At 42.0% G+C, this 12176-nt stretch overlaps 1 protein-coding gene across 1 annotated transcript; it reads left to right on the forward strand.

Annotated features, from left to right (window-relative positions):
- Nucleotides 1-528: 528 nt before the first annotated feature.
- Nucleotides 529-10600, forward strand: LOC127675541 (cancer/testis antigen 55-like). The gene is made up of 5 exons (XM_052171616.1): nucleotides 529-747; nucleotides 1621-1805; nucleotides 8911-9055; nucleotides 9719-9831; nucleotides 10369-10600. Exons 1-5 carry the CDS (start codon nucleotides 666-668, stop codon nucleotides 10561-10563), a joined length of 720 nt encoding a protein of 239 aa, XP_052027576.1. The 5' UTR covers nucleotides 529-665; the 3' UTR covers nucleotides 10564-10600.
- The last annotated feature ends 1576 nt before the right edge of the window (nucleotides 10601-12176 follow it).

Genomic DNA, 12176 nt, shown 5'->3' on the forward strand with positions numbered 1-12176 from the left:
TATCCACCACTAAGCATGATATTTTTTTTATTTGTTTGTTTGTTTGTTTGACTGATTTGGTTTTTTCGAGACAGGGTTTCTCTGTGTAGCCCTGGCTGTCCTGCAATTCATTCTGTAGACCAGGCTGGCCTCAGAACTCAGAAATCCACTTGCTTCTGCCTCCCAAGTGCTGGGATTAAAGGCAGAGCAGGGACACCAGTTTCTGCTACACTTCCTAAGACAAATTCCTGACTCTCTCATGAAAATGTAGAAAACAGCCAGCCCCTTAAAACCAAACTGATTACCCAAGGGCACAATTGCAAGTGGCTTTTCCAGAGAACTTCCTGTTGGTGCCCTCATAATGGGTGGGCAGGACTGAGCGCCCTTCCCTGGTGCCTCTCATTGGCTAGAGGCAATGACATAAGCAGTGATGTAAACACACCGTTGTTTCTCATTGGCTGGCCAGTGGAAAGAGGTGGGCTCTCCCTGGAGACGGAGGTTTAAGGGAAGCTGGCAGGGACCAGGGAGGCACACTGTCCCTGGCTTTCCTGAGAGCCTCCCTTTAGCCATATACTTTCATCTCACAGAGGCTAGGGAAGAGGACCATATACCAAGAGTCAGAAAAAGGAAGCCTGCTGAGTCATCTGTAAGCCTTCGGCATTGCCCAAGCTGATGGTGATACCACCATGCTTAAACTTCTACGGTGGGCATCTGCATTCTTTCTAAGGAGGAACATGTCTGAAGAAACATCACAGGAACAGCCTCTAGGTAATCTGGGAACCACCTCCACAATACACCCACTCAAGGAGATTCCTCATAAAGGCTATCCTCCATCTTAAGGTGCAAATAGCCAAGGGGGACCCTGGGTGGCCGTTCATCGTGAGGATGTGCCTGAGTTTCCACATTAGGCCAGCACTTAACTGTGTGCCAAGCTCCTCCCGTATGCCAAAGCCGGAGGGTGTTTGCACACACTCACAGAACAGGTGACACAGGCTTTGTGGGCTGTCCTGTCTCTGCCTTCGCATCTTGTCCTCGAAAGTGCCTCTGTCTATCCCCCAGAGAAGGGGGACCTCTCACTTTGAGAGGGAATTTAGCCTTGTTTTTCAGGCACACAAGTATCTGAAGCAGCCAGGAGGCAGGGTTGTAAGGGGGCCACCATAAAGGACGGTGGCCGGCTGTCCCAGCAGGGTACTGGAGCCACATCCCCAAACATCACTTACCCATTATTCACGTGAAGCACACAAGAAAGTTTGGCCAAGCGTCCTGACATCTGCAGGCGTCTTTTAGTGCTTTGTCAGAGGGAGGTTGGAGGATCTAGAGCTCCGGCTCCACACGTGCTCCTGCTGCCGACTCAGGCGTATGTATACTAGGCATAGTATACCAGTTTAAAGGGGCTTCCTGAGCAGGTGGATGAACACACGTTACAGTCTCACTGGGACAGGTCACCCACAGCAGAAAGAGATGACACGGAGGTGCCATTCAGCAGTCACAACCTTAGGATGCAGGGATGGCTGTTGTCTAGTGGTCAGAGAAGTGATGCTGTGTGCTCATTATCTACAGGGGTGGTGAGAGTAGAACTTGTGTGTAGGGGATGCTTGCATTTGACATGGACCAGTGTGACCTTGTTTTCCTGTGTCGTAGATAACTCCAAGTTTAAGTCCGTTCAGGGTGTTGTAACCTCTCTGTGTATGGACTACGGCTGGATTAATGAAACCATCCTCTTCAATATGGACGTAATCAGTGACAACACACCTCTGCAAATCGGGACAAATGTCCTTGCACTTGTGGGAGAAAACCAAAGAACTCATATCCCGAAAGCAATCAAGGTATGGCTGAGGTTCTGTAGAGGCTCTTACTGTATTGCTTGCTGTTGTGTTGCTGTGATAAAATGCCGTGACCAGAGTAACTTACGGAAGAGTGTTTTACTTGCGCTTATGGTTCTAGAAAAGTAAGAGATCATCATGACCAAGAGGTATAGGAGAAAGCAGCAGGTATGGTGACAGAAACAGGAAGCTGAGTGCTCACCTCTTCAAATACAATTACAAAGCACAGAGGCAGAACTAGAAATGTTGCTAATCTCTAAAATTTTCAATTTTTTTCTAGCAAGCTCACACCTCCTAAACCTCACTTAACAGTGTCTCCAACTGGGGACCAAGGGTTCAAATATCTGAGCTTGTTAGGCAAGTCCTACATTGGGTGAGCACGGTGGTGCATGGCATTAATCCCAGCACTCCAGAGTCAGAAGCAGGTGACTTTCTATGAGTTTGAGCCCAGCCTTGTCTACATAGTTCCATGCCAACCAGAGTTACAAGGGGAAAACCTAATTTTTTAAAAAAGATTCCAACAATGTTGGTATATGGTCAAAGTTGACAACCCACTTCTCTGAGAGTAATGGATTTAATTTTCTAATATTTAAATGCAGTGATGCTTCTTTGCTTACTAGATATTTTGTCTTCTGTTAACATTTCAACAATATGTAAATGATGATTCTGTATAATCCAGTAACTTCTATCATATAGTGACCAGCTATTTTCTATTCAACGTCCAAACTACCAGAATTAATGTGACAGTATATCTTACACACTTTTCCATGTCAGCTAAAGTGTGCATCATTGATTAATTTTTAGATTTATTTGTATTTATGTGTGTGAGTGTTTGGCCTGCATCTGTCTTCCACATGTGGGCCTCTTGGCAGAAGAGGTAGGAAGCCTCCAAGTAGATGCAGTGTTTTTTACCTGGGTCCCTTGCAACAACACCAAGTGCTCTTCAACACTGAGCTAACTTTCTATCCCTGAAATAAAGTATATTCAACATAAATCAAACTTTTAAATACTACTATAAGTTTTGGAAGGCTAACAATTCTGTATCACTTCAGTTCTGCTATTTATATATTGATGGCTATTGTCAAATTATTTTTAGTTATACTGTCTCAATTGAGAGTCTCAAAGGCTGGCAACAGAAGATCCCTTTGCAAGTATTTTTAAACAGACATTATTATTATTATTATTATTATTTATGGTAAGATTGAAAACAGAAGCAGAGTCTAATATTATTTTGATTTTTAACATCTAAATGATACAGTTATAATTTTTACATCTTGTTCTTCTTTTTTTTTTTTTTTTCTTTTTTTTTTTTTTTTTTTTTTTTATTTGATATAATTTATTTACATTTCAAATGATTTCCCCTTTTCTAGCCCCCCCCCACTCCCCGAAAGTCCCGTAAGCCCCCTTCTCTTCCCCTGTCCTCCCTCCCACCCCTTCCCAGTTCCCCGTTCTGGTTTTGCCAAATACTGTTTCACTGAGTCTTTCCAGAACCAGGGACCACTCCTGCTTTCTTCTTGTATCTCATTTGATGTGTGGATTATGTTTTGGGTATTCCAGTTTTCTAGGTTAATAACCACTTATTAGTGAGTGCATACCATGATTCACCTTTTGAGTCTGGGTTACCTCACTTAGTATGATGTTCTCTAGCTCCATCCATTTGCCTAAGAATTTCATGAATTCATTGTTTCTAATGGCTGAATAGTACTCCATTGTGTAGATATACCACATTTTTTGTATCCACTCTTCTGTTGAGGGATACCTGGGTTCTTTCCAGCATCTGGCAATTATAAATAGGGCTGCTATGAACATAGTAGAGCATGTATCCTTATTACATGGTGGGGAATCCTCTGGGTATATGCCCAGGAGTGGTATAGCAGGATCTTCTGGAAGTGAGGTGCCCAGTTTTCGGAGGAACCGCCAGACTGCTTTCCAGAGTGGTTGTACCAATTTGCAACCCCACCAGCAGTGGAGGAGTGTTCCTCTTTCTCCGCACCCTCTCCAACACCTGCTGTCTCCTGAATTTTTAATCTTGGCCATTCTGACTGGTGTAAGATGAAATCTTAGGGTTGTTTTGATTTGCATTTCCCTAATGACTAATGAAGTGGAGCATTTTTTAAGATGCTTCTCCGCCATCCGAAGTTCTTCAGGTGAGAATTCTTTGTTTAACTCTGTACCCCATTTTTTAATAGGGTTGTTCGGTTTTCTGGAGTCTAACTTCTTGAGTTCTTTATATATATTGGATATTAGCCCTCTATCTGATGTAGGATTGGTGAAGATCTTTTCCCAATTTGTTGGTTGCCGATCTGTCCTCTTGACGGTGTCCTTTGCCTTACAGAAACTCTGTAACCTTATGAGGTCCCATTTGTCAATTCTTGCTCTTAGAGCATACGCTATTGGTGTTCTGTTCAGAAACTTTCTCCCTGTACCGATGTCCTCAAGGGTCTTCCCCAGTTTCTTTTCTATTAGCTTCAGAGTGTCTGGCTTTATGTGGAGGTCCTTGATCCATTTGGATTTGAGCTTAGTACAAGGAGACAAGGATGGATCAATTCGCATTCTTCTGCATGCTGACCTCCAGTTGAACCAGCACCATTTGTTGAAAAGGCTATCTTTTTTCCATTGGATGTTTTCAGCCTCTTTGTCGAGGATCAAGTGGCCATAGGTGTGTGGGTTCATTTCTGGATCTTCAATCCTGTTCCATTGATCCTCCTGCCTGTCACTGTACCAATACCATGCAGTTTTTAACACTATTGCTCTGTAGTATTGCTTGAGGTCAGGGATACTGATTCCCCCAGATTTTCTTTTGTTGCTGAGAATAGTTTTAGCTATCCTGGGTTTTTTGTTGTTCCAGATGAATTTGATAATTGCTCTTTCTAACTCTGTGAAGAATTGAGTTGGGATTTTGATGGGTATTGCATTGAATCTGTATAGTGCTTTAGGCAAAATGGCCATTTTAACTATATTGATTCTACCGATCCATGAGCATGGGAGGTTTTCCCATTTTTTGAGGTCTTCTTCCATTTCCTTCTTCAGAGTCTTGAAGTTCTTGCCATACAGATCTTTCGCATGTTTGGTAAGAGTCACCCCAAGATACTTTATACTGTTTGTGGCTATTGTGAAGGGGGTCATTTCCCTAATTTCTTTCTCAGCCTGCTTATCCTTTGAGTATAGGAAGGCCACTGATTTGCTTGAGTTGACTTTATAACCTGCCACTTTGCTGAAGTTGTTTATCAGCTGTAGGAGCTCTCTAGTGGAGTTCTTTGGGTCACTTAGGTAGACGATCATGTCGTCTGCAAATAATGATAGTTTGACTTCCTCCTTTCCAATTTGTATCCCTTTGACCTCCTTATGTTGTCGAATTGCCCGAGCTAGTACCTCAAGTACAATATTGAAAAGATAAGGAGAAAGGGGGCAGCCTTGTCTGGTCCCTGATTTCAGTGGGATTGCTTCAAGTTTCTCTCCGTTTAGTTTGATGCTGGCTACCGGTTTGCTGTATATTGCTTTTACTATGTTTAGGTATGGGCCTTGAATTCCTGTTCTCTCCAAGACTTTAAGCATGAAAGGATGCTGAATTTTGTCAAATGCTTTTTCAGCATCCAATGAAATGACCATATGATTTTGTTCTTTGAGTTTGTTTATGTAGTGGATTGTATTGATGGATTTCCGTATATTGAACCAACCCTGCATTCCAGGGATAAAGCCTACTTGATCATGGTGGATGATCGTTTTGATGTGTTCTTGGATTCGGTTGGCAAGAATTTTGTTGAGTATTTTTGCATCGATGTTCATAAGGGAAATTGGTCTGAAGTTCTCTTTCTTTGTTGGATCTTTGTGTGGCTTTGGTATCAGCGTAATTGTGGCTTCGTAGAAGGAATTGGGTAGTGTTCCTTCTGTTTCTATTTTGTGGAATAGTTTGAAGAGTATTGGTGTTAACTCTTCTTTGAAGGTCTGGTAGAATTCTGCACTGAAACCATCTGGTCCTGTGCTTTTTTTGGTTGGAAGACTTTCTATGACTCCTTCTATTTCTTTAGGCTTTATGGGACTGTTTAGATGGTCTAGTTGGTCCTGATTTAATTTTGGTATTTGGTATCTGTCAAGGAAATTGTCCATTTCCTCCAGATTCTCCAGTTGTGTTGAGTACAGGCTCTTGTAGTAGGATCTGATGATTTTTTGGATTTCCTCAGTTTCCGTTGTTATGTCTCCCTTTTCATTTCTAAGTTTGTTAATTTGGATACTTTCTCTGTGCCCTTTGGTCAGTCTGGCTAAGGGTTTATCTATCTTGTTGATTTTCTCAAAGAACCAGCTCCTAGTTTTGTTGATTTTTTGTATGGTTCTCTTTGTTTCTACTTGATTGATTTCGGCCCTGAGTTTGATGATTTCCTGCCTTCTACTCCTCCTGGGTGAAATAGCTTCTTTTTGTTCTAGGGCTTTCAGGTGTGTCATTAAGTTGGTAATGTATGCTCTCTCCATTTTCTTTTTGGAGGCACTCAGGGCTATGAGTTTTCCTCTTAGCACTGCTTTCATTGTGTCCCATAGATTTGGGTATGTTGTGTTTTCATTTTCATTGTGTTCTAAAAAGTCTTTAATTTCTTTCTTTATTTCTTCCTTGACCAAGGTGTCATTGAGTAGAGTATTGTTCAATCTCCACGTGTTTGTGGGTTTTCTGTTGTTTCTGTTGCTATTGAAGACCACTTTTATTCCATAGTGATCAGATAGGAGGCATGGGATTAGTTCTATCTTTTTATATTTGTTGAGGTCTGTCTTGTGACCAATTATATGGTCGATTTTGGAGAAGGTACCATGAGGTGCTGAAAAAAAGGTATATTCTTTTGTTTTAGGATAGAATGTTCTATATATATCAGTTAAATCTAATTGGTCCAAAGCTTCAATTAGTTTCATTGTGTCCTTGTTTAGTTTCTGTTTTCCTGATCGGTCCATTGAGGAAAGTGCAGTGTTGAAGTCACCAACAATTATTGTGTTAGGTGCAATGTGTGCTTTGAGTTTTAATAAAGTTTCTTTTATGAAAGAGGGTGCCCTTGCATTTGGAGCATAGATGTTCAGGATTGAGAGTTCTTCTTGTTGTATTTTTCCTTTGACCAGCAAGAAGTGTCCCTCAGAGTCTCTTTTGATGACTTTGGGTTGAAAGTCAATTTTATCTGATATTAAAATGGCTACTCCAGCTTGTTTCCTGAGACCATTTGCTTGTAAAATTGTCTTCCAGCCTTTTACTCTAAGGTAGTGTTTGTCTTTGACCCTTAGGTGTGTTTCCTCAGTCTGACTGATCTCTGGAGCCCGGGATCAAGATGGCGGTGAGTCTCTCCTGACTGGCGGGCAGCCGAGTTCTGAAGTGGCTTCCGTGCAGCGAAAGGCTCCGCAGAACCGCAGTTGCTTGCCGCCCGGCTGGTCAGCGAAGGTCAGTGGTCGTGGGCGCAGGGCCTAACTGGACCCTGTGTCGCCTTGGTTCCACTGCTGATGGCCCTTCAGCTGGAGCAGCCACTGCTACCGCCGCCGCCGCCGCCCTGAGTCCATCTTGTTCTTCTTATAAATAGATTCCCGATAGGTCTTTCCATAATCACAAAAATATATTTACTAGGAAATTAGTTATGTGTTCTCTCACAACTTTTTTAATCTAGGTTTTTGTTTTCTGAATATTTTTGAAATATCAATTCTGCCATAAGTGCACTCTGTCAGGAACATAGGAAAACACTCATGCTTACCCACAAAGTCAGAATTTGTCGAATAACAATAGATTGATAAAACAGTGATTTCTATTTTAATGAATACTTTATTCGATATATTTTTTATTATATTTCAAATGATTTCCCCTTTTCTGGCCCCCCACTCCCCGAAAGTCACATAAGTCCCCTTCCCTCCCCCTGTTGTCCCATATACACCTTCCCACTTCCCTGTTCTGGTTTTGCCTTATACTGTTACACTGAGTCTTTCCAGAACTCCTCCATCATTCTTGTACCTCATTTGATGTGTGGATTAGGTTTTGGGTATTCCAATTTTCTAGGTTAATATCCACTTATTAGAGAGTGCATACCATGATTGAGCTTTGAGACTGGGTTACCTCACTTAAAATCAGTGATTTCAATGGTGGCAGTTTACCAGAAAATCCTGCTTTCTTTGGTAATCTGGACAAGAATATACAGCTTCTTTTATTACAATCTTAATCACTATCCATTTTTTATGATTTATTTATGTATGAGTACACTGTTGCTGTCTTCAGACACACCAGAAGAGGACATCAACCCTAATTACAGATGGTTGTGAGGTACCATGTAGTTGCTGGGATTTGAACTCAGAACCTATGGAAGAAAGAGCAGTCAGTGCTCTTAACTGCTGAGTCATCTCTCCAGCCCCCTTAATCACTATTCCTAAATCTCATCACAATCAATATGTAAAGGAACAAAAACTACAGGTTACATAATGCACACACAGGGTTAAAGAGGCCTCAGGAGATTGTCAGGAACATTCAGAAATAGGATGATAACAATGTAAATAGAGTCTTCGTTGATGAGATTAGAAACTGAAACAGACTGTAGTAAAGGAACTGCTTCTGTAGAGTCAGGTGCTGTGGATCATCATCATACAGATCTATGTCCAGATGCAGAGCCAAAGAGCAGGACTTTCTCCACGGTCAGGAACGGGTGGGCTGATTGAATGAGGGCCACAGGGGTAATCTACAGGACTGGAAAAAGCAGGTAAATAGAACTTATCAGCAACAAGGAATGAGCTCAGGTGAAGAGCCAGGACCATTCTTTGCTTGTCCCTGACAATCTTTAACTAAACCATCATGTGTCAGAAAACAGGTCACTGGGGGCCATTGCCATCAAAGTGATAGTTGTACACCTCTTTATGAGGTTAAAATGAGGGAGTTGCACATCACCTGGGTCTGGTGTGTCTGACAAGGTCGTAGGCCTGGTTTTCCTGTTTACTTAAAAATGTCTTCATAACCTGTAGATTTGATGCACTTCAATACAGATATGATAGCACCCCTTCTATGCCCAGGAGTAGATGCTATTGTTTTGATGGGGAATCCGTGGTAAGGGTGCAATCACCTGTGTGTAATTTTTATTTCACCTGCAGTCATTGTCTTCTCTTATAGGTGAAAGCTATGAATGATCTTCCTGAAGGCAGTGAACCATCAAAACTTGGCAGAAAACTTTGCATTAGCTGTGTCACCTCAGTAACTGAAGAAGATGTGTACATAAGCAAAGAAAAGTGCTTCCCATTGTACATGTTTTCAGGAGGTAGGAGTTATAGCTTTAAAAACAGAGCAAGAAATATAAGTATTGAGCTTGGGTTTTAAGCTGGAAAGAGTGTGGGAGTGTCCTTGAAATTGAAAGTAAGTTACAATACAGGGGGAAATGCCAGCATTTTAAACATTCCCTATAGATCCTGTCCCCTGTGACCACCATCACCACGTGACCTTGTGGTTTTCCTGCCTCAGTCGATTGATGGCTGAGTGATTTTTTAATTTTGGTTTTTCACATACGGTTCCTCAAAACTACTGGAAACTCACATGTAACAGAGCATTGCCCATGAGAGTAGGAAACCCATCCATTGCATTTCTGAATGCAGAGAGTCTAATCTTTGTGTCACTGCCCAAGGATACATTCAAAATCTAATCAATGATGGCACTGCGTAAGTGTAAGTGATGTATCTTGAAAATACTTGCACCACACATGTCTTTCTCACTGCCTGACAAAAGCATCATTGTAAAAGAACCAGTGTTTACAGGGCTTTCTTCTTTTCTTCCTCTAGGAAGAAGTTTAAGTTGATTAAGTATTTGGGAAATTACTTTACACGCAGGAAAAGTTACTCAACTTATGGAAGTGAGGAAGGACATAGGATATGTGATGTGACCAGACTGTATTAATACTGAATCATTCTCACTTTCTTGGCTGTTTTAGCATTTAAGCCTTTCAAAGGAGACTTACTGCTTGTTGAGTATTCCACCAATCCAGGAACGTCAAAGATCAATATCCACTCTGTGAGCCCCCTAAACACTCAATATATGGAAGAGGTAATTCACCTCCATGTTGTCTTGTCATGGGTAGGCAGCTGCCTCTCCTTCTTTCTTTTCTTGTCCAGGATTTTGTTTAGTATGTTTGGCAGTATGTCCCCTGCCAGAGTGGACACCTGTGTTCACTGACTGAAAAGGAAATAAGCAGAGATCAATGTAGTGTGTGTGTGTGTGTGTGTGTGTGTGTGTGTGTGTGTGTGTGTGTGTTTTAATTCCTAAATGTGTGCTTAATTCTAAGTTGTGTGTTTTCCTTGATGTTAGGCTGTGCTGTTGACAACAGTTAGAAAATCATCTTGGCTATGAGGAAATTGTGGGGAAACATTCAGTGCTTTGGGTTTGTTCAGCCTACTGATTAAGGCAGGTCAGACCTTGGTTAGGACAGCCTGAGACTGAGTTGTAAAGTCAGGGAGGTAGAGTGTGAGGTCATGATGTGGTGAGAGACCTGCTGATTGGAGCTGGGAGTCTGGGGGTGTGGAGGGCCGTCTGTGGTGGGTTACATTGCTTCCCCAGACTCACTACCATTGTTTCTCATCATAGGTTTATGTTACTAGCATTGATGGAAGAAATGGCATGGTGGAATCCAGCATATTTTTTACCCTTGATTCTCTCCATATGCCTTCTGGGTATACACCCAGATTAAACAACATAGTGGACGTGGTCACTGTGGAAAGTATACAACCACAATGTTCATGGAGAGCTGTGTCAATGACCCCGGTGGAAACTGAGAATTAAGGAGACCTTGTAATTCATTTCGACCTTATGTCTAAGGTTCTGGTGTATTAAAATAATATTGACAGGTAATCCAAAGTTCTGTGTGCTATGACTCTTTTTTTTTTTTTTGAACACCCTGGTAATTTCATTGACAACCTGACTCACTTTAGGCAGGTAGCTTGTCAGTTCAAAAACATGTGCTATTGGATAGTGATTTAACAAGCAAACACCCCCAGTGTCAGGTAAATGCATTATTCTCATAAACCGGAGCAGATTCTCTACTGCCAGTGGCCTTGTGGGCCTCCAAGCACCACGTGGGAGAAATGTATTTAGCTCAATATCCCAGGAGTGAGCAGGCAAATGTAACCAGGTATGATTTCACCTTTCAGCTTGCCTTCCAATTTGTGTGTCTTTGAGCCTTTCCAAAGTTTATTTCTCAATGAAAATTTTCATTCACTACCAGCACTTCATTTGGTAAATATTGTGCTTATCTATAGATCCCCTTCCTATGGTAGTGTACAAAATAGTCAATTCAGAGGAATGAAAGATCAAACTCAGCTTTACTGTAAACAGAAAGATGGAACAAACTTTTATTAGGCTCAGAGGTGGTGCCACAAGTATTGATTTCATGTTGTTGTTCTTGTCTGAAGCTAGCTTTCTTTCCTTCATCATTTTCTGGGCTTCAGAAAGAATTCTGGACCTGGCCACCAGAGGAAGATTTAGGGTTGCCTGCACTGAAGGCCAAGGCCACCTGAAAAGTTGCTTTATGTCAGTACTGGGTATGGCCCTTCACCCCCATGACAGGATTCAATTCCATGCCCTTTAGGAATCCACTTTTATACTACCCTTTCATAGTTTCAACCATGCCAAAGCCAGGTAGATGATCAAGATACAGAACATCCACTGTATACCCTTTCTTCTGGGTGTGACCATCCCCACCCTCAGACTCCAGAAACCCAAGCTCCAATGTTTGTTTTATATTCTTCTGGCCACCCAAAGAAAGCTCATACCAAAGCTGCTATTGGATCCATTGACCACAGACCACTAGAGGAGATCTCTCACCTCAGATGGCTTAAGGTCCAGATGCCTTGAAGACTTCTGTTGCTCTTATTCCTGTTGTATCAATCTCCAAGGTCAGCCAGTCTCCAGAAAGATGGGATTCGCAGACTAATCCCAGTCCCATAAGTTTATCAGCCATTCACCACTGTTGATATCCCTAACTATTGACATCATACCGTACCATACGCAGAGCAGCCCTAAGTTGTGATCAACTTTCTGGCCACCATTATGCTTAGCCACCACCCTACTTGAGACAACTGTCAACAACTCCTGACTGCCCCCCTTTTTATTACTGCAGATGAAGTATATATGATCTTACGGGCAGCAACTGCTTGCTTGGTCATTAAAGCACCACACACACACACAGACACACACACACACACACACACACACACACTACTAATGTAGAGTGATTTACTGATATCTTCAGTACTGAATGTCCCGAATGTAACCCCAACACACCAAAAGGTCTCCAGGCCTTTCTCAGAATGAGAAAAGTCATCCCGGAGGAGTTCAGGATGGAGATTTTGCAAGTCACAATTCTTGTCATAATTTCAGAAGTCACTCAGGAGTCC

This window comes from Apodemus sylvaticus, chromosome X (genome assembly GCF_947179515.1).
Source record: "Apodemus sylvaticus chromosome X, mApoSyl1.1, whole genome shotgun sequence".
Lineage (NCBI taxonomy): Eukaryota > Metazoa > Chordata > Mammalia > Rodentia > Muridae > Apodemus > Apodemus sylvaticus.

Coding starts and splice junctions, on each gene's coding strand:
- LOC127675541 (XM_052171616.1), top strand. CDS start 666: ATGCTTAAACTTCTACGGTGGGCATCTGCATTCTTTCTAAGGAGGAAC. Junction 748..1,620: donor ATCACAGGAACAGCCTCTAG/GTAATCTGGGAA, acceptor CCTGTGTCGTAG/ATAACTCCAAGTTTAAGTCC. Junction 9,832..10,368: donor ACACTCAATATATGGAAGAG/GTAATTCACCTC, acceptor TTCTCATCATAG/GTTTATGTTACTAGCATTGA.